Source organism: Lissotriton helveticus, chromosome 9 (assembly GCF_964261635.1).
Source record: "Lissotriton helveticus chromosome 9, aLisHel1.1, whole genome shotgun sequence".
Classification (NCBI taxonomy): Eukaryota; Metazoa; Chordata; class Amphibia; order Caudata; family Salamandridae; genus Lissotriton; species Lissotriton helveticus.
The window spans coordinates 1,171,204,083-1,171,227,093 of record NC_136070.1 but is presented as its reverse complement, the minus strand read 5'-3'; the positions used below and the strand labels follow the sequence as shown (position 1 = coordinate 1,171,227,093).

Genomic DNA, 23,011 nt, shown 5'->3' with positions numbered 1-23,011 from the left:
GCAAAGCAGGTTTCATTTCCAGCTGCTACCAAGGTCTTGAAAATGGTACTTAAAAGTAAGTCACTGATCTACAGTATAAGGCAAAGGGTAAATAAGCAGACAAGAAAGAAACAGTACGTTGCAGCAGCATGCATTGCACATATCTGATCATTTAGATTGAAAAAAGTTTATACATTTTTGCTACAAAATTTTTATTGTCTTTTTACAAATTTGTTAATGCAAATCAAGCTGTCCCAGAGGTGAAATCTGTTGTTTCTTCTTTGAATTAGCTTCTAGGCAACTAAAACAGATCGATACTTTGTAACAGAAAAGGGTGGTTTGTTTGGTAAGACTGCTGGTTAAATTCAATTTTTGCGTTTAGGCAAGAACACAGAGCTGAATTAGGTCAGGTACACAGACAATCTAAGAAAGTTTTCCTTAAAAACCACATCATCTGCACATTTTAGGAAATTAGGAATTGCAGAACAAAGTGCATTAGGTCAAAATGTAGCCAGAACCTTGAATCTTCAATGGTAACAGCTGTCAAATTAACAAAACTATAATGAATTGTGAATGATATCTGAACTCGGGAATACAGATGCATCCTTTCTGAATCAGACCAGCATTCCTCTACATATTAGTGTTTGTTGTAGGCAAAAAAAATGCATTAATGTCAAACTGTTTGTCTTTCTTTGAAAAACAGAAACCGAACCATCATTTGCACATTCTTAAGCAAATAATAAAAATTCTTAAATATACAGTAAGAAAATATAACTTAAAAAAACTTTGAAAGCTGTCAAGCAGGACAAACGTGGATAGGGAAATCTTTGTTCTGCTTATTTGTTCCATGGGTACCTCAGGTCAGGTACTACACAATTTAGGCAATTTAAAAAAATAATATTAAGTTATAGTCTGTAACAATTAGCCATACATCTATCCCTGCGCAGGGATCTGTTAAGTTGGAAAAAGCCAGTTTTAGTAATAAAACGTACAGGCTCATCTCCAGCAAGCCTGAATATGATACTTTTCGTACTCCATAAACCTTGAACCAAAAAATATGTCAAGAATATTCCGATTCCATCGTCTTCTCAAATAATGGTGTAAACAATCTCTTCATTGTGTGGTCCTTAACAATATGTTCTCCATGTGCCGTAAAAACGTTCATTCTTATTTGGTCAGTATGTGTGTATTGAGACTAATCCGAAAATCTTGTGTAGCCTTCCGTTTCTGTCCGATCACTTGCTCAACCTTCGACGTGTCGCATGTGATTTGAAGAAAACAAAAAGGGACCACCACTATGGCAAAAAAAAAAACTGCTCACCACGAAAAAGTCCGACCCTGAAGTATTTCCGGGTCAACAAACAGGAAGAGGGTCATACAGGCAATCCAAAACGGTGCTTCTTTTTCTTCACGGGCTTTGAATTGGTTAACCTCCTGAGATCCTCTTCCACTTCAGATTCTTCCATTTCATCATCTGCTGATATAAGAATCTGAAAGAGAAAATGTTGTTAAGTGCCGCGCAGTTACAATTTTCAAAAAGCAAGTTACGGCTGTAGTATGTGAAGGAAACTCGGTCATCTATTTACGTTTCAGAACAAATATCTTTTGGTCTGGACGTTGGGTTTGTAAATATGCTTTTCAGGGGTGCTTGAATGGTAAAATTCCTCAAATTGTAAAATGGGCTCTGTGAAACATAACATTTTCATTAAGCGCAGTTTGACAACATCAGCGTTTAGTTGCACATAGTAAATTAAAACATAAATCCGACCCATTAATAATAACACATATCACACAAGGCAAATGACAACAATGGTGATCAGAAATGATAACAGAATAAAAATACAAATGCACAATACATGGTTTCTATGAAATGAGTAAACACATACCAAAACTACTTCATATTAGCGCTGACATTAAATAATTTCTGCAAGACAAATCTCACTGCAAGAGGCAAAACCTGTGGTTATTTGTCGCCATGACAGTGACAAGTACTAGCAAAACTTCTGGATAAATGCAAAGCATCTTAGGAGGTTTACACTCCTTTTTGTTTAATAAATAAAAAAAAAATAGTGGGAATCAGAAAAAGAAACAGCACTTCTCTGCCAAATATACAGAGGTATCCAAATTTCTCTGCCCAGACAATGTTATTAGACATATTCTTGCTACTACGTTTGAGATCATGGACAACTGTGGTCTTCAAATTGAGGATATGGCATCAACATGGGCCTTGGTCATCTTGCTAGACTCTGCTGGTATTCTTTTACTGGCTTCTCTAGTATCTTTCCAAGCCGCTTGATTCCTACCTCGAATTACACAACGCTACCTGCTCTTTTAAATCTCAAAAGGTCCACGAAAGCACAAAGCGACTCCTGGTTCACTCGCAAGCGGGAACAGAAAGTCAGTGACCTCATTAACACTTAGTCTTGAGAAGTGTCAATGCCCATCTCTCCTCTGAAAGCTGACATTTATGGTTCCCTCACAACCTCTTCCCGAAACCTTGGTAAAACGGTTGCTGCAATGGTAAGGGCCTTCCCTCAAGCTTTCCCACTGAGGTTAGCCTCGAAGGTATTGCTGAGATTACTTCTGGTTGATAGACTTGAAGGGCCTTTATTGCTGCTAATCTACAATAAAATATGAGCGCGCTCGCGCTCTCTTCAGCCTACTCCACGGGTGGTCTGCTTTTTTCTGTTGCTTTCATGGTCTTTCAAGAGTGAACTCCTTGGCAGTCAAAATATGTAACCACACCAAGTCACTAGCCATACAGAATCTGGGTACTTTTAATGCTCCTTCCCTGCTCCCATGTACCTCAACTTTGCAGAACTGAAAGGAAGAGGATTAAATTAATAGGAAGTTCCTGCCACTCCAAGTGTCAGCTGTGAGTTCTATCCTGGCCATTTTGACCTCACTGTTTGCAGAAAACAAAGGTGACCGGTATTCACCATTTAGCCTTAGTACATTAAAACACATTGCTTAGGAGGCGTATTTATGCTGTTCAAGCACAATTTGATAACCACATACGCAAGAATAGAGCCCTCGCTCATCGCCTGCTGTTTTGAAAGCTGCCTTTTATCCCCATACTATATGCCTGCAGTCTTTCCTAGTCTGCAGGTCATGAAGAGGTGAAGTAAGTCAGTCTCAAACCCTGTGGCTGCTGATTCCTTCCAAAGAGGGAAGTCTGTAGAATCAAAGTTGCTCAGCAAAGGCAAGGATCAGTTCGCCCTTGCCCTCTTCATGCAGAGGTCTGTTTATAAATAGGCAAATAAAGACAACACTGTTCCATTATGCAGGCTTCCTTCCTGGACCTGCCTTATCCCTGGGCCATCAGTCAATTTTGCACAATCAAACCATGCATTTGAGTAGAGTAGGACCTAGCCATGAATTTCATTTAGTATAATTTGAAGAGGATGATCAGGTAATAGAGGGCGTCTATTTTCAGATCTTTCTAGGTCTGTCTACAGACAGCTTTACCTCTGATGATGAAATGACTTCTGGCAAATTCACAGAGGGTGCTTTGGGACAACCCTTCAACCACTGGCTTGTTTGGGTCAGCACCCTTTGGCTACTGCTTGTTTGAAGTGTCTTTAATGCATTGTAATGGCCCACAAGTATTGTGCCGTCCTACAATCTGGAGTGGTGAATGGAAAAGGAGCCACTTTACAACATCAACTATACATATAAGCTATTTAACTGTATAATAGTTAACATTCTATTCTCTAAATATTTTAAACAAAAGGTGGGACTGCAAATTGAAGCTGCACTGCCTAAGCGTTATGCCCTGTTCACTTACATGTTTGAAATATTCCATTTGTAAGGATAACTGTTAACTGAAATAAAGGAAAAACCACAAATATGTGATCCGACCTCACTACATCATGGGTATACAATGAAGCCTGGCATCACTGCTTTCCTGATGGTGTCCATTAAGTGCTACTCATAGAAATTAAACAAAGTACAGATGTTTGCAACAGGGAGAAGTTTCAACATACGGAGTAGCAGCAAAAGGATTCCCAAGTGGCAGGATGCTTCTTGACTAGCATTCCACGGTCACTCACTTTTGAAAGACAGAAGTCTATTGTTGCTATTTTGTTGCTTATGTTTCTATCGTACGTATTGCTCCAGATGTTACAAAGCAATAATGTTAGCCTGTAGATTCTAAGCCTGTGCGGAGTTCGCGGAGTTGCGCTACGTGCAACTCCGCAAAGTGTCAAAAAACTCCGCCGCGCGGAGCTCCGCAAGCGGCGGAGTTCCATAGAAAAATGCTGTTCGCAGTAATTGCACAATGAGGATGCTTGTCCACATTGTGCAATCATCGCGAACGGCACCTTGCACAGAGCAAGCGGTCCCTTCTTTCCCTTTTCTGCCACTAGAGTAGATTTCTACTCGAGCTGCAGCTTTCTCAACGCGAACAAGCAGTTTCTCATCGCGAGCGGTCATGGGCATACGCGACTGCTCGCAATGAGAAACCTGACCACCCCGCGTTGAGAAATCTCGCCAGGATGGTTATTTTCCATGCTCGCCAACTTGATGTTGACGATCGCAAATGAGTACAAATCTCACCAGGAAGTTGATTTCCCTCACTCGTGGTCGCCAACTTGACGTTGACGACCGCGAGCTCCGCAAACTCCAAGTGGAGGGGATAGTGTGTAAAATAAATTTTTATTTGTGATTTTGAACATCGGTTGTTCGATTTGTAATTGATCACGAACTTTGGTGCCTTGCTGCCAAACTCAGCACAAAAATATTTTTTTGCTCGTGTCTTTACTCACCTGGTGTTGACATACCTGCCCTCTGTCCATCTGAGGCTAATCTAGCAATGGTTATACTAGATTGTTAAATTGTCTGCAGTTGTAGGAGAAGGAACAAGCAATGTCAACTTGTGTTTATGCTGGTTTGTTTGATTGTCTGCCAATGTCTTAAGGAACCAGCAATGTCCACTGATCATGTTTGATCTTGTTTATTTCATTGTATGTTGGTATTGAGAATTTGAAACAAACCTTAACCTTGTTACCTGGTTAGGAATTGTTCCTTCTGTAAACATTTTGCACAGCCCAGCTCGTGATAAAGGTATAATTAACCTTGCAGAACTGTGTAAGTTATCCACTCCCATCATAGCCCCTTGAGTGCTGTGATTAGGTGCACGTGCGTGTTTGAATTAAATACGAGTTGCTTTGGCAGACCTCCGACTACTGGCTTCTTTATTTTGGAAGTGGAGACTAAAAGAGCGATTTACACAATAGACTCCCAGGATATCCCAGGGTCGCTGCAAGAAGGAGTGGAAGTGAAAAGCAAGAAGGAGATGAGGATTGACCTTTCGGAGAGGTAAGAGTAGATCCAGTCCCGCATAGTCAAGTATCTTTGAGGTTCAGTCATAGAGTGGGATGGAGTACTGTCTAAAAGGTGGGAGGCAGGTCCAGAAGTAACAATGCAGCAACTTCATTTCTGTCCGCTGTGGTATTCAGGTTGTCCCAGATGGGGATCAGGCAAATTCGGGTCCTCAGCCAGGGGAGAAGGCTTTTTGGTGGTAAGAGTATTTACTGACAGATGCCTGTACTTATGTAGCATACAAATACTGATACAGGTAATCTGGCATTAGTGATCCCTTGGAATAATTGGAAGCCTACTTAAAAAAAGCAATGACAAGTTAATAAAAACATAGAGCCATGATACTTTACCAATGACAGCCAATGAAGTTTGTCAGATTGGCCTACTCACAGGAGTTAGATCCTGGCAATCAGGTGGTAAGGTCCCAAGTCAGCTGCTGATCAAGGTTCTACTTTTCTGCTTGTTGTATAAGAAATGAGCTATTGAGTTAGTTGGGGTGGGTGTCTGAGGATAGAACACTGCTGTTAGCATTAGGGTGACTAGGATGTTTGACTTCTGTGAAGAGGTAGTCTGCAGTGGCATCACAGAACGCTTCACAATGTTGGATCTGTACTGTGGTGCACTCCATGTATTGTGGCTATTTGAATGGGTATTAATATCTTTTTTTTCTTTTTCTTTTTTTTTTTTTTTTTAATCGGCTGGGAGTTGTATAGTGGTCTTGCTTTCTTGATTGAGATTTTGTAGCTCCTGGTGCAATATTTGAGGCATAATTTATTCCACTGATTGATCTCAGTCTAAGGTGACATACTACAGGAGGGTATGTTGTGAGCACGGAGCTCTACAAAAATCTTAAGGTAGCGGACATCTGCAAAAGCAAACATTTTGTTTAGCCCATATATTTGCAAAGTGGCAACTAGATACTCATGCTCAAGAAGGCTAGATGGCATTGATAAATCAGTACATTAAGTGCTACCATACCACTTCAGCAAAAGAATCAATATGAACGATCCAGGGATCGTATGGAAAAAATGCATGCACTTGCCCTACCCAACCTCCCAGAGGAAATGGCGGTAACTGAACAGTGGTCAAATAATTCTTTGATCTCTTCTTATCATCTGCGCTTAATTACCAACTGCAATCACCAGGACATTTCTACTTTTTTTTTTTTTTTTTTAAAGATTATGTGGGATTTAGCAGCAGACAGGAAAAAGAACACAAATCAGTAAAAGATATATGCTGCAAAATAAGTATTCACAACGTTTATAAAATATGGCCAAATCTAAGAATGTAAAGATTATTTTTTAAGAAATAAAACGTTTCCTTTTTTTTACCAAAAGTGGTACTTACAAGCAGCTATTAGCTGCTGCATAAAGTCATGTTCAGTTAGTGACTACAGTATTGTTCAATGTCCTCCTTGTGATACAAAAGCAAGATTCTCACACACATACCTCCGACTCAGACTCTTCGTGCGAGGCTGCTCTCCGGTACCGCACTTTGTTCCCATTCCTAGAATCTAATCCTGCTTCTTTTTCTTCAAGCTTTGCTTTTGTCTTCCCTTTTTTCATGAGAAAATTATCCACCACCCAAAACATTAAAGCCTGTATGAAAAAAGAAAAAAAATACAAATGCTTTGATTTTTGATACAGCATATAAAGTCAAATGAAGACACATTTTTATATCAAGGTATTGCTGTGCCACGGATTCTGAACTTCAGTCATAAAATGCTGGAAGGACACACTTGTATTGAATATGATTTTGAGTTTTGCCAATGACATGATCTTCTGCCCATTAGGAAAATACTCAGATCATCATGCCTTCTTAACATAGCCACTGATGAGTCAAAGAATTAACAGCTATAACAAAAAAGCTGTACAACATAAAATACAGTGTCAGAACAAATTAGGAATGCGCACAAAACCAGGCAGCTTTTTCTAATGCGCAGTTCTCAAAGACAAATTCATATGTAGATATCTCTCTAAACACGGATTATTCAGTGTGAACAACTCGCAAATTAAAACCAGGAAGGCTATTGGAATATTAATGAATCAAGTACCAGAGAACTAAGGCTGACATACAAAGAATCTCCAATGTATCTCCAAAGATTATGCACCAATACAAAAATAAATTACTTGGTTATTAACAAAAAGGGAGTAGATCCCAATTTCACATTCTTGATAGCCATGTAACAGGTACACGAAGCAGACAAACCAATAATACGTTTTAAAATTGACAAGAGTTTGGGAAAGTGGTTTAAAGAAACCTTTATGGTATTCTTACAGAGCTTAACACCGACCGGACTTCCTGGAAGGGGAATCCAAAGTTATGGAGCACAATGTCCTGGAAACGTGTGCGCTAATGAACATCAGGTCTATTGTTACCTGTACTTGTTTAGCTTTTGAAGGTGACTTCAGGCTGGCAAACACGATTTTAAGAGTATTTTTTGCGGCGAGGGGAAAAACCCAAGCTATGAAGTCAGATGCCAGGAAGAGAGGCGGTGATTTTCCAGATTTAGGATTGTAAAAAACGTTGTTTATGTAGCTTCAAAACTAGAGGTGGGCTAGCTGGGTCGGAGATTAGGCACACCTAGGTGGATAAGGTTTGGTCTTTGAGGAAGAGTCTTAAGAAGTCATGGTTTTCTGAGTTGGGAAGAACCGATTGAGGTTTTAGTTGTATTAAGTTTTTTAGATCAAGCCTGGGCAGCGCACGTGCTGCTCTGCGGCATGCTGTATTGGAGTATGGAATAGAATCCCCACCCACTCTCCGCCCATATTTGTCATTGGCTTGTGTCATTGCACTTCGTAAATGCTGGCTTCTGATTTGTTAATAGGCTTTAGTCCCTCCTTAGTACCGCCTTGTCTTCATTTGTAACCTCCAATGAGGACTGGCCCTTTTACTTCGGTTGTTACATGGTGCGTCTTTTTTAATCTGTAAGCACTATTTTTTTTAATGAGTTTCTCCTACTGCAGGCACGACATGCTTACCTGCAACAGTCAGCGCGCCATGTGTGCTTTCACTTTGAGCAGCCCGGGACAATGGCGGCCACTTCTTTGAATAAGTCTCGCATTTACAAAAGTTTGAGCTATTGGCATTGTAAATGACAATGCCTTTTATTTAAGTGTTAAGTAGAAAAACAGATTAAAAAAAGGCATTGTCATTTACAATGCCAATAGCGTAAACTCATGTGAATGCGAGACCTTTTGTATTGCAAATGCTTGTTTACATAACCATCAGTATGGAAAAATCTAGGTATGCTGTTCAATGGAAAGAACTTTTCATCAAAACTTGGGTGAGCCAAGTTTTGAAGCCAATCAGACACAATGCATCCTCCCTTCCTACTTTCAGAAATGCTCATCAAAGTAACAATAAGGAGCGTTAGTCCTTTAGAGATGTCCTTCGATTTTCAGGGCTTATTTAAAAGGTGTGGTTAAGAGCTGAGCAGTCTCCTTCCAACAAAGATTTTCTGAAATAGTTTGTCCTTTTCCTCAGAGATTGGTAAAATGCATGCCTCGCCAGATTTTACATAGATCTCACAAGCCTATAAAGACATGACCAGAAAGTTTAATAATCAGTTTATATTAGAGAGGTATCAGGTTTGGCTTTCAACTTCAAGATAGATATTGACACAAATCTCAGATTGTGAAAATAGAATAAGTGAGTACTGTTCGAATCAGTTAGATGTTCAAGATGCATAAGTCGTAAAGGTGTGTTGGTTGTCAGGTTGCCTTGTTACAGATGGCAAATGTAATGTTAAAGTACTGCAAGGAGATAGGCCTCATGACCGAATGCATCACAGGCTTAAGATCCTTTTTTAAATCCGAAGTCTCACCAGGCAAGGTATTCCAAAGAGGTGAGAATTATCCTTAAATGACTAAAGGCTATAGAGAAAACAACCTCAAAAAGTGATTGGAGGAATGTTTAACCACTAGCAATTGCTTGGTGTACCATTCCAACCTACAGTTTTTTTTACCCCATGTGCCACTCTAGACTAAGGCCTGCCTCATGTAATTTGTCATTATCATGCTCCTCCTGGACTCCCAGACAAGCCCCCTCCAGAATGGAACACAAGCAGACCCAGACTTGCTTCAGCCTGGTCTACAGTGACACAGTGGGTGAAAAAGAATAGGTTTGAATGCTACCCCAAGCGACTGCCAGTTGTTAGACCATTTGGAAGCATTATTCACATCACCTATCGTGTGTATGATGTAACGTCCGAGTGGCCACGGGTATACACAAATGCTGGCCTGTTGCTCACTGCACCACAGAATCCAAGCTATGCCTCACTAACTAGACCGAACGAAACCCGGTCAGAGGTTGCTTGTGTTTCCTTATGAAAGAGGTCTTACCTAGCGGTTCGGTATTTTATTATGCAGCGCAAACCCAACCTAAAGATTTACATGAGCATCAGTAACATTACACAAGGGCACATACAGTTTTTGTCACAAGGAGATTAAGTGATTTACCCAGAATCACAGGATGTTGAGCCGCGACTCGAACCGGATTCCCCAGTTCCACATGCAATGCCACATCCTATACCCTAATGTTTATGTTAGGTACTACTTGCTCATTATTGATGCCAAATAACTGGATACATCTGTATTGCTTTCTTAAAGGGGCCATCCAGTGAATTGTCATCTGAAAAGATTTCAAAACCCCAGCTGACACCATCAAACAAGCATCTTTAAATATTTGTTCGTCACAGACCCTATTTCTGTTGTGTCTTCAACTATTTTTGTAATAAATCTCAGTTTGACACACTCATATCTCACCCATTATGAACATACATTTGGGCTTCCTAGATTTTTTAAAAACAGTATTTAGATCGTTTACATGTTGTACAATGGAGCAATCTTTTCCTTTACGGCAAGGTAGACCTTCTCATGGTTTGGTGTTCGTAACCAATAGTCCGAGCTCAGGATCATTGAGCATGATTCACAAAGCTATTAACCGCATGCACGCTAGCGGTTTTCCCGCTGTGCGCGGCGGTTTTTAAAAACCCGTGTTACATGACGAGCTGAGCTCGTCATGAGCGTCGAAGGGGTTAAAACACCCAAACGTGGGGAGAGGATGTAGCCTTATGGCTAGAGCGGTCGACCTCGAAGCTGGGGAACCGGGTTCGAGTCTCGGCAACGACGCTCAACATACTGTGATTCTGAGCAAATCACTTAATCTCCCAGTGCCTTAAAAAAAATGAATGTGTCCTTATGTAACAAAACTGGTGCTATGTAAAGCGATCGGATACCCAATATTTTTGGGTCTAGTTTGTGCTATATAAAACTCTTTAAAAAAATTGAAAAAAACGTAATTTGTGTTAGTAATATTTACAAAGGGAAAATGCTGATTTACTGATTAAGGAATGGTGGCATTTTGACCTCAGAAACGATTTACTCACATTTAAAATTCCTTCAGCGTGGAGTAATTCAGCATGTGAAAACCTTAAAATCAGGCCGGTTTTGAGCATTTATGGCATTGACATCTGCTAAATGTGCTGAACAACCACATTCTAGCAAGTGTAAGGATATTCATTAACCTTTTGCTGGACGTTTCAGGCTCTGAAAACGTCATAGAGTTACTCCCGTCAAGGACAGGAGTAATCCATTTTGAGGATCTGAAGAGAGAGGGCGCCCCAGAAATAGGAGGAGGTGTACAGAAAATGCTTCTTTATAAGAAAAACATTTTCCGTATGGTGAAACAAATAAAAAAAGTTAAACAGCAGAAATACACTGGCATTGTACATTTCTTCAAGCAAAAATGCAGCCATGCTACATGTCTTTGTAAATAAATATTTACACATGCAAGCACTCAGTCTTGAGTTACAAATCTTTCTGGCTATTAATAGAAATATATGCGAACTTGAAAAAATATCTCACATTTTGGACTTCCTAGCAGCCCCTGTGTGAACCGGGTCTTATCTAGCCGTCAGACATTTCATGCAGTAAACAGTCAAGCATTCTTCATTACATGCAAGTCTATTAGGATATACGACTAAAGCCAAAGGGTGGTCATCTCTGATTAGCTTCACAGATATACACAGAACTGGCACTGTACAATAATTCAGGGGATCCCAAAGCCCAAATCTTTAAAATATTGTATATTTAAAGCCAGTCTAGAAAGCGGTTAGAAAAATGCACTTACATTCACAAAGAAGGGCACTATAAGCATCACGATAGCCAATTCCAGCTGCGCGTTGTCTGTTGTAATCAACAAAGCTACCTGTAAAAAAAAAAAAAAAAGAGAGAAAGATAAATATATTGACCAGGTTTAAAAACACAAAATACATATATTGCAAAGGTATTAAAAAATAACACACCTCAAACATAGACAGTGAACAGATGAACGAAAACTCCAGACAAGAAAACGGTATGACTGCACCTGGCACCCATGATGCACTGCAACACCGTCATCCCGTTTCGGCATTTGTGGAAAATGCTCCTGCAGCACTTGCATTCGCCATTAAAAGCATACAGAAAGAAGATATGCCGGGGCGATCCCGTAATTAAGGACACAGCTGACATCAAACAAATGAACGTTCTAGAATGCTTATTAGTGGTGATTGCTAGAGAAGCAGGAATGGGCCAGGAAAACTCTTGTCTACACTGGTTCAGTAGTGGCTGCAACGGGGCTGTACTGGTGAGGAGGGGGAATAATAAAAAAAAAACACTTACCTGCCGGCGGCTGCCTCTCCTCCGTCCGATGCAGGAAACAGGAAGCACACAGGCACCCAGACTCCACTAAGTCAATCAAGACACTGCTGTCACCAGCATGACAGCAGCGTTATGGTTGATCGGCGCTCAGACAGGGATGGGAGCCTGTTCATGTTATCCACCCTGGCCGTGCAATACAGCCGGTTGGAGAACATGCTAAGTGTGCATGACTGTTTGGCCGGCCTAAGACGGCCAGTCAAACTGTCATGCGCACTTAGAAAGTGTCCCCCACTCCTCCCCTGCTCTGTGGACAGCCCAGCCCCGCTCCACCCACACCTAAACAGAGCCAGTTTGGAAAAGTAAAGATAATATGGCGGTTATTATCATTTTGTTTTTCCTGTGGAGCGACTCTACTCCGGTTAGCCGAGCAGTCACCGCTGCATTGGATGTTCCCTTTAAATTATTTATCAAGCTTCTTTGGTGCTGTCTGAAGTTGTCAGCCCAGTTGCCAACTACCAAGTTAACCACAATAAAGACTAACAAGATTGATTAAAAAGGAAACACAACTGAACAAGTAGATGCAATGTGAAACCAAGATTAAAGTTCACCTGAAACTGCTAGCAAAATAAAAACAAAATCCAAGCTCTGGTGTCAGTCACTGACAATGTAGCCCTCTTGGCTTTTGAACACAATTTTCAGTTGTCAAAGTTCACCTGTATTAAGTGCAGTGTTCAAGAAACTAACTCTCATCTGTAGGTCTGCCTAGGGAAACAGTTAATTCACTGGTAAAATCTACTGCATCCAGGTGGGTTCTTGCACCCTGCTTGAACCTCTCTAATGAACGTGCCCCATTAGTGGGTGCAGCCTAAAAGCCTCAGTCTTAGAGATATGGTATTGTGACTGTGCTGTGTCCACCTGACTTGCAAGGGAGATACTCCTTGAAATTGGAAGCACACAAAGGATTCGATCAACTGGCCCATGTGGGTAGAAGACTATTAGGTGTTTGTGTCTGCTGTAGTTGCATTGCTCGATTTTTATCCCTGTTTCTGAGCAAAGGAGCGATGAGAAACTTGCCAAACCTGTTTAAAGTCATGTTTTGTCAACTGGAACAGACTTTTGTGATGTGATGGCAAACCCCCTGTTTAAGATTCAGCTTGCCTAAGCAACGCGGGTAGCCCCTGAGTGCCTCTCAAGGTGCAGGAACCTACAAGAGAATATGAAATACCTCAAGAAGTGTACTAAGTGTGATAAAGGCCTGCCTGAACATACAAAGGGCGGCATGCTTGAAAATGGAAAGGGCCCCACTATATTGGTACAGTACACATTTAATTGGCACTGCCGTTTAATCTCTAAATAAAGAAAATGTATGTCACTAAGGCATTCTTGCTCTTGGGAACACAGAAGTCTTTGATGCCTTGTATCTCTCAGACCAAAAATGTGACTAACATTCCAAGTAATTCCACTCGTTAACCACTGGGAACACCGCAGAAATCATACCAACATAATGTACCTGGTCAGTGATACAACAAAACTGGCCAATCCTATGAAAATCAATTTAATCCAATCACAAAAAAAGGGGCATACTGGACCAAACTAGCATCACTCCACCCTGCGGCACAAGCAATCCTGTGCACATTCTGGATTCACCAGGACAGGCCAATAAGGTGTACAGTTGAATCTCTCATCCAACTAAGCAGTGAACCCGCATATTTGCCAGACTTAAGATGCCGACGGAGGTGGACTATGTGGTTTAAACGGGTTAGCTCAACATTTACATCAAAGCTGTGTTCAGTAGTGCTCAAACCCAATACTGAAGTCACAGGATTAGTAAGCACATACGAATAAAGTGCTGGGCCAAGAGAAAGAGTCCATCGAGGACAGCTTACAGAAAGTACACACAAAGGCCACTTTGTGCTAAGTAGTTCTACTGGGCAAAGTAGTAATACTACTGGAACAGAATTTATGTAGGTGTGACCCTTCTGCCACAGTATTACAAGCACCATTTCTGCTTTCAAATGATTTGAATAGTTGATTTTGGCACAGGCAATGTATGGGGTTCAATTTACAGCCCAATGTCATGTAGGTGTGGTGCTATCTGCTCACTGGAAACAGCTTGAGCAGCTTGAGCAGGAGCTGGTGTGATGCCTCCACTAGGCAGGGGTCAAGTTATGAATGCTTGTTTTGGCATTTAAAAGTTATTTTGAAGTGCTGCATGCAGCTGAGAGGTCATTAATTTCTGGATACACATACTCAGAGCAACAATCATTTACTATTAGTACATTAACCATACTGAAAAAGATGTCAGATATCTAGGCAACCACGCTACATGTTCTCAAACAGTTTTTGATATATGGAAGTAGCAATCAAACCTCTTTCCACTGAGGTATCCGCAGGACTACAACAATGGCAGTTTTCTCAATCATCATAATCAGAATGTAGAGGGCGCACTGCCCCACCCAGGCACGGCACTGCAGCGGATCACCTGTAAAATAAAGACAGTACTGTTTAGATGGTGCTTAGAAGAAGGAGGTGGGACTTGAAGATTACTGTTCAGATAGTGCTTAGTGGGTGGAATTGGAAGGTCGAATACATCTGAATACATATTAGGCTCAACACCAGAGTACGACCTTGCACTAAGAATCTTAAAGCGTAAGTATTTCCTGTGAGACGTCACAATGCAAGGCATGTGTTCATGAAGTATGATGGTATCATGGACATGGACTACCACTGTGTGACAAAGCGCGCACACACACAGTACAACATACAGAGAACCACACAGTCAGAGAACCACAGTGCAATAAAGCAACAAGAAACAAATTGAAAGAGCGTTTCTTCCAACTTCCGAAGAGCATGTAGTAGGTATGTTTGTTTTTCTTGCACTGGATATCACACAGAAGGTGCTAAATCCAATCCAAAAAGGCCACGAAATCCAAAGAAACGTGTCATTTGCTCGAATCCTAGTCAGACCAATTTGCAACTTTGGCACCAGTTTTCGATTTCTCACTTTTACACAACGTTTCCTTTATTTAATCAGCGTTCACATAAATAAACCATTTGTGGATTTATTTTCAGCAAGATACTCATTCTGCTTACACTACCGTATGAATTCTAAGTTAGCCCACTGCATATGCCACCTCTCTCTTACATCTGCTTGAACCTCAACTGTGTAATTCCCAGTCATTTACCCAGTATATCATACACTGCTTTCTTTGGTTTGCGAATCTAGAAAAAGAAGGCCATATTACGGCCTCACAAACTGCCAATCAAGATTCTACCTATGCACAGAAGGTAGACACGCTATAGCAAAAGGCATTACTAATGACTTAAGATAATTTTGAATCGATACACAGGCATTTTTTAGCATTATTTTACTTATGGCTTAGGTTGCACCATAAGCTTGAATGATTCAGGGTATTTTCTCTTAATCACAATTCAAAGTCAGCTTTAATTTTTTATGTTTCTCTTACTCGAACCAAACTTAAAACTTATTTTCAACAGCTGCAAGCTGCCGAATGTGCAATTCCATACCATGTTGGATATAAATTTGTTTAAATATTTATTACTGAACTTTAGAAAAACAATGTAAATACAAAATAACTTGCATATCAAAAACAAAAATGCGTGCCGTTCATTTGAAATCAATACCTTCTTAGTGTTGGTAAGAAGATAAACTGTCTGACATATATCAAATATAGCAATTATGCGTATGTAGTATACTTTGAAAATCACTGTAAAGTAAATTTGAAATGGGAGTCAAGTACCCTACCAGGCATTTGTTTAAAGTATGAACTGAGGAAAAAACTATAGAATATAACCCCACGAAGAACCAATCAGCCACCCAGTGATCTTTGGTATAATCAATGGAGGAACCAAACGCTCTCTTTGGAACCAATTGATGTAGTCTCTCCTTAAACGGTGAGGCGGAGCATAGAATGCAGGTAGGGTAATGGTTTGGCCGACGTGAAATGCTGTCGCATTGTTTCTCAGAAAGGATGTCAGAGTCTGCAGAACTGCCTCGTCTGGGAAGTTGGTGGAGTACATAGACAGTCTAAAGCGCACTCTCACACCATGCTGATTTCATGGTGACGAGTAGCACGGACTTACAGGTGAGGAGCCATAAGGGATAGCTGTGAAGTGTCTCAAATGGATTACATATCAGGAAGGTGAAGACCAAATTAAGGTCCCACTGTGGAATGATGAAAGGGAGGGAACAAATGTTTTAGGTCTTTCAAAAATCGCATCCCAACTGGAGACTTAAACAAGGACTAATCATGTACCGTCTCAACTAGTTTCCTCAACAGAGGAAAGAGGGGGGGGCTGGAAGCTAGATTAGAAGGTCCAAAGCCCATGCTCCTATGGATAGACCAAAGTCTCAACGAAAGGGCTTTTGTTCCTGTGAAAAGAAGAAGAAGGTCTCTAAACAGGTCTTGAGGACAGTCAACAAGACTGTCTCATGTTGCCCTCACATACCCTCAGGTGGATGTCCTGCTTCATCCTAGGGAGGGGCTAGTCGGGCCGGCGCTGCAATGCCCTACAGGTCCCCCGAAGGGTCACTTTGGCGGATATCTTTTTGGAGAGAATGCTGTATGATGAATGCAAGTGAGGTGATCAGTGCAGTGGAGTAGCGACACGTAATAGTAGATTAAAACTGATTGAGGAGGTCACAAGATATCCTTTAAGACCTTGGTCTAATCACACACAACCTGTTTAGAGACCTTCTTTTCACAGGAACAGAAGCCCTTTTGTTGAGAGTTTGGACTGATCATGTAACCTGAAAAAGGCTGGTAGGGGTACAAAAAAAAAAATCACTCTTAACCACGCCCCAAGCAAAGCCTTGACAGACCAGAAAAACAATGAATAGATCATCAGATAACTTGGCCTGGAGGAGGTCAATCTGGCATGCAGCGCACCAAACCACAACTTTGTCCCAATGACCAGCATATACAGTTTCTCAAGTGAAGGCTGATTGCCAACCACTTCGGGAGGGAGATCAAAGGCATTCAAGTTATTGCTCAATCTTCAAGCATGAAAGTGAATATTGCAAAGGCCGAAGTGCAGAACCCTGTTGCTGAGATCCTCGCAAAGGGGTAGTCTCATCAGAGGACACATGTTCAGTTCCAAAAGTTCTGGATACCGTACTTTCTGTGCCCAATCCAGAGCCACTATAACTTCGGCCCGTCGGTCCTGTTCTTCTTGGGAACTCAGGGCAGAAGGGGCATCAGTGGAAAGCATACAGGAGTCCAGACTACCACTCCAAATGAGAAACCAGGACCAGGGGTGAGAAGATACCCATTGCAGAGAGAGGTATTGAGAACACTGGTGTCTGGTAGGTCCTTTTTCATCTTGGTACGGTTCCGCAAGCACACCACCCGGGTAATTGTTTGAGTTAAGTTACAAAAACGGAGTGTAAAGTGTACTGGTGTGCGTGAGTGTGCGCGTGTGGGTGTTGGTGAGTGTGTGTGTGTGTGTGTGTGTTAGCGGGGGGATGCAAATCAGGGAGGGATGCAAATCAAGTGGGGAATGAAGCACCTCGGGTAGAATCGGGCGACTTTGATCAAGGTCAGACCGGCATCAGAGAGATTAATTGGGACTTCCTCCTCCAGCATTGATGGAGTCAGCATCGGCGCTGAAGAACCCAGGACCGGCTTAGAACGTGGAGCCGGTAGCAAGATGGGCTCAGAGGGTCCAATTGGCACCAGGGTGAACCCAACGGCAGTGCCTTAGATGGAAGGCTCACGATTCCTTGGGACCCAAACACGCCCTAGAGGAAGTCGGTAAGGATACGAAGAGCCTTAGCTTTGCTGTGCCAAACTCTTAAATCTGTTGTGGTGTAGCTGACGACTCAAACTTGGACTAAGCCAGAATTTGTTGCAGTATCGGCTCCAAAGTCTGTCAACTTCGGAAGTGTGATGTTGCCCATGGCCCTGCTCAGGCGAATGCACATGACGTAAGGGTGTGGAAACCTTCAAGGTCTTATGGTTCTTAGACTTGCATGATGATTTGGACCTTGAGCAGATTTAACTACACCGGGAGTGAGAACATGTGCGGGGACGAATTTTAGATGCAAATTGTGATTTGGTGACATTTTATAAGCGAGTCCTTTTGTGTTTTGCGACATAGCACATGGATGTACCCGCAGGCTGTCAGGGACTGTGAGGGTATGCTCTAAGTGCACTCACTGCTGACCTTCGAGTCGTGGATTGATCCAGACACTACAGGCACAGCTGGTGAGGATCTGTCACAAACATTTATTTGCAACAGTCCCTGTAGGGCTTGAAACCTGTTGTTTTTTCCCGGTGGCATCCCCTACACACTGTTTAACCTTTTTTGAGGAAATATCTCTGAGACACACAAAGGGAGCTCTGGCTACATGTCTGGAGGCTTGGAAAGAAAGACACTGATGTCAGCGTGCAGAAGTGGCACCTATATAGGCTCCGCACGTGATTTCCGGAGCAGAATAGCATCAGAACCTTTGACTGGGTGTGAGTGTTTGATTGTTTCAGATGCTCCGTCCATCACCACCCCCTTTTGTACCGCTTTTGGCCGCCATAAGTGTGGCAGGGTATACTCAGACGTGAGTCCCTTGCTCACTTTGCCACTGGATTCAAGCAAGCCGGGCTGAAGACAGCTGGAATGCCAGAAACCGGTCCTCGGAAGCTTGTTTCCGGTCCAGGGAAGACATGGCTTGGCAGTTCGGGCTGGACTGTTCCCATGAGGCACAGGTTCAGACTGATTTGCATTTAGCCATGTCTGAACTGGGGTGGCAGAGTGGGCTAAAGAACGGTGATGGATTAAACCCAGATCCTTTGACTGGGTGTGAGTGTTTGATTGATTCAGATGCTCCGTCCATCACCACCCCCTTTTGTACCGCATCAGTGCGGAGCTGCACAGAAATACATACCAGCAGACAGAGGGGTACTGCCGAAATGTTTCCGTATTCAGTCAGAAGCCTGTTTTATTCAAAAGGTGAGGAATCTGAGACCAGGAGTTTCCAATTATTCAGTCAGTGTGCTCCTCCAAAGAAAGGCACTGTGTTTAGTACAGTGGGCTTCTCCAAAGAAAGGCACTGTGTTTGGGTCAGTGTGCTCCTCCAAAGAAAGGCACTGTGTTTAGTACAGGGAGCTCCTCCGAAGAAAGGCACTGTGTTTGGGTCAGTGGGCTCCTCCAAAGAAAGGCACTGTGTTTGGGTCAGTGGGCTCCTCCAAAGAAAGGCACTGTGTTTGGGTCAGTGGGCTCCTCCAAAGAAAGGCACTGTGTTTAGTACAGTGTGTTCCTCCAAAGAAAGGCACTGTGTTTAGTACAGTGTGCTCCTACAAAGAAAGTGTGCTCCTCCAAAGAAAGGCACTGTGTTTAGTACAGTGGGCTCCTCCAAAGAAAGGCACTGTGTTTAGTACAGTGGGCTCCTCCAAAGAAAGGCACTGTGTTTAGTACAGGGAGCTCCTCCAAAGAAAGGCACTGTGTTTGGGTCAGTGTGCTCCTCCAAAGAAAGGCACTGTGTTTAGTACAGTGGGCTCCTCCAAAGAAAGGCACTGTGTTTAGTACAGTAGGCTCCTCCAAAGAAAGGCACTGTGTTTAGTACAGTGGGCTCCTCCAAAGAAAGGCACTGTGTTTAGTACAGTGGGCTCCTCCAAAGAAAGGCACTGTGTTTGGGTCAGTGGGCTCCTCCAAAGAAAGGCACTGTGTTTGGGTCAGTGGGCTCCTCCAAAGAAAGGCACTGTGTTTAGTACAGTGGGCTCCTCCAAAGAAAGGCACTGTGTTTAGTACAGTGGGCTCCTCCAAAGAAAGGCACTGTGTTTAGTACAGGGAGCTCCTCCAAAGAAAAGCACTGGGTTTAGGTCAGTGGGCTCCTCCAAAGAAAGGCACTGTGCTTAGTACAGTGTGCTCCACCAAAGAAGGGCACTGTGTTTAGTACAGTGTGCTCCACCAAAGAAGGGCACTGTGTTTGATACAGTGTGCTCTTCCAAAGAAGGGCACTGTGTTTGGTACAGTGTGCGCCTCCAAAGAAAGGCAGTGTGTTTGGTACAGTGTGCTCCTCCAAAGAAAGGGACAGTGTGCTCCTCCAAAGAAAGGCACAGTGTTTAGTACAGTGTGCTCCACCAAAGAAGGGCACTGTGTTTGATACAGTGTGCGCCTCAAAAGAAAGGCAGTGTGTTTGGTAGAGTGTGCTCCTCCAAAGAAAGGCACTGTGTTTAGTACAGTTTGCTCCTACAAAGAAGGGCACTGTGTTTGATACAATGTGCGCCTCCAAAGAAAGGCAGTGTGTTTGGTAGAGTGTGCTCCTCCAAAGAAGGGCACTGTGTTTGGTACAGTGTGCGCCTCCAAAGAAAGGCAGTGGGTTTGCTACAGTGTGCTCCTACAAAGAAAGGGACAGTGTGCTTCTCCAAAGAAAGGCACTGTGTTTAGTACAGTGTGCTCCACCAAAGAAGGGCACTGTGTTTGATACAGTGTGCGCCTCCAAAGAAAGGCAGTGTGTTTGGTAGAGTGTGCTCCTCCAAAGAAAGGCACTGTGTTTAGTACAGTTTGCTCCTACAAAGAAGGGCATTGTGTTTGATACAGTGTGCGCCTCCAAAGAAAGGCAGTGTGTTTGGTAGAGTGTGCTCCTCCAAAGAAAGGCACTGTGTTTAGTACAGTTTTCTCCTACAAAGAAGGGCACAGTGTTTGGTACCTTTGGCTCCTCCGAAGAAAGGTGATGGAGGGAATAGTGTCAGTCACTCATCAATTACATGAATTAGAAACCCAATACGCGAGTTGTGAAAACCCTGTTACAACAGGTCATCTACAGAGAAGAAAGTTCCTGAATCTAAACAAAAATAAGCGCAAAAATATCTTAACATGCAGCTAGTATGAGATAAACCTGTTGAATAACAATGTGAATTGTAAGACTAGTTAACCACACTCACATCTGTGAGTGTTAAAAAGGAACAGAAGCAGACACCTCACGGGAACCCCAAAGGGAGTGGTATCAACTAAGTAGTCGCCAGAGGTAGCAACCGCTGCTCACTGCCTTTCGATGTGCGACTTCTGGTAATTCCTGCCATCTCTGGCTTAAACCTCTCTATTGCAAAGCATAGAAAAAGCAGACACAGCTCTCCAACAGCCATGTGCACATTCTTCATCTCCCATCAGTTTCTCCTCTCTGTGCCCTTTAGCATCAAACAGGAGGCTGCTAATGCTTCAGAAATGAACCACAGGGTCCAACCTCGCACTCAGGTGTTCTCACCAAGACCCTCAACGCCAGTCATAAGCAACTGAAGGTTTAGGCTGGACTTTTCTTCCCTTTGTAGATCACCGTGGCATGGAGATGGAAGAAAGACCTGTGAACTGCAAGTGCCTGCCAACTGCAAGCTCCTGTTAAATGGGAAATTGGCTCGGCATCGACTCTGCAGGCCAAGACTGCCTCGAGCGGCTTCCTCTTCCGGTGCTCCGTGGCCCAAGGCAAGCAGGTATTTGGGTCATGCTGTGATGATGTGATGCAGTTTGTCACTAGCGGGCAGGTGATCTTTTATTAAATGGAAAAGTATGCTCCTTTGACACAACACTGGAGGGTGGTGGCTGAGGTTGTGGTTTTAACACACAAAAAGGTCAACAGGCAAACAATAATGAATCTCGTTCATCTCAAATGTTTCCCACGGTTAGGTTTCAGCTTTTTCTGTAACGTAATATCTACGTCATTGGCTAACAATTCAGAACTTTTTTGTGCCTTTCAGAAAAGTAGGTGCGGTGGTCTAAGGGTATTTCAGGCCTTTAGATGTTCATGCATGTTGGAACACTTAGAGCGCTCTTTAGCCAAGTGCACTGCCCAGGAAACATCTTACAGATACATGAGCGCACACCAGGGACACAGCCTTTACTGCGTCTCTCCAGCAGGAGTGCCCAGTTCTGATGCTAGAGGGAGCATGGTTAACTGTCTCCTTGCCCTCGTTGTGTAGTAACAATCAGCCACAACTGGGGTGCAGGGAGTCCCTTAAACCTCTGGTCTTTGGTGAAACAGCATCTGCTGCCCCAATGATCGCTACACCAATGACAATGCCCATAAGTGGAGCCTGGATGCTCCAGTCTCCACACAGGCCACAGCTGCCAGGACGGATTCACATACCACAGTCCCTTGATGGAAAAGAGAAGTAGTGTTTAGCTGGAGTTCATGTCAGTGAAACAAAAACACATGGTCCGACATGCTGAGAGTACACAGACAGCTCTAGGGACCACCTCTGCTTTCTTCACCATGCGAGGAGGGCAGAGCTGGGCAGGAAACTGAACATCAGAAGGCCTGTCCTAAATAGGCCAGATCTTTCTACACTCCTAGTGTAAGCCATATCGCAGATGGGTCGCCTGCGTGGGGTTTCCCGCCACAGAGCAAGTTGAGGCTGTGCATTGGAAATCCAGAGGTCTTTTCACCAGGAAATTAGAAGTGTAGCAGTGCAGATCATCCATCAGCTTATGGCACCTGTCCTGTTTCCACCAGACTAACAGGGGCCTAAAGCGCTGATGCTTCACCGAGGAGCCACGCCTCCTCGCAGGCTTCCTACCATCTTAAATATCTCCATACATATCTGTGGCACATTTGGCTAACTGAATTCTAAGACCACAGACATGCTAATAAATCTACAGATTTGGGCTTTGGGTCACTCGCCCAGTTCTCAGACAGCAATGTCTGCACTGCAGGTCAGTTCCACTGTGGTGTGACGGATTGTGGCAATGATGCCTGTAGTGTGGTTAATGTTGTTGCTACGAGTAGCATTAGGCTACATTCAAGTGGAGCCTGGTGCTCTTAGTCCATCAGGGTTTCCAGTCCTGTCACTAGGCGGAAGGAATACCCATAGGTTAAGAATGAGAAAGAACTTGGATTTAAAGAACACATGTGACGGTTTACTGTTTTTTAAAAACATCTGACTTATACAGTCTGGAGGTAAAGCAAACGAGGACTCAAACATGCTTTACAAACTGACCAACAGAGGATTTTCCCTTTTCAATGGTGTTCGGGATCTTGGGCTCAAAATCGGGGCATTTTTTTTTGCTTGTCACTGCTTGAAAACAAATGTACTGAGAAATAAAGAATCAATTTGTAAGAG

At 42.9% G+C, this 23,011-nt stretch overlaps 1 protein-coding gene across 1 annotated transcript in view; it reads right to left on the bottom strand.

The window, feature by feature from the left end:
• Positions 1 to 174: 174 nt before the first annotated feature.
• The window catches only part of STIMATE (STIM activating enhancer), a 131,789-nt gene continuing 108,952 nt past the window's right edge, over positions 175 to 23,011 (bottom strand). The window contains exons 5-8 of the mRNA XM_078661641.1: positions 14,312 to 14,424; positions 11,434 to 11,511; positions 6,750 to 6,899; positions 175 to 1,469 (exon numbers count right to left, since the gene is read on the bottom strand). Of these exons, the coding sequence (XP_078517767.1) occupies positions 1,353 to 1,469; positions 6,750 to 6,899; positions 11,434 to 11,511; positions 14,312 to 14,424 (458 nt within the window). The 3' untranslated portion in view covers positions 175 to 1,352. The remainder of the gene's footprint in view (positions 1,470 to 6,749; positions 6,900 to 11,433; positions 11,512 to 14,311; positions 14,425 to 23,011) is intronic.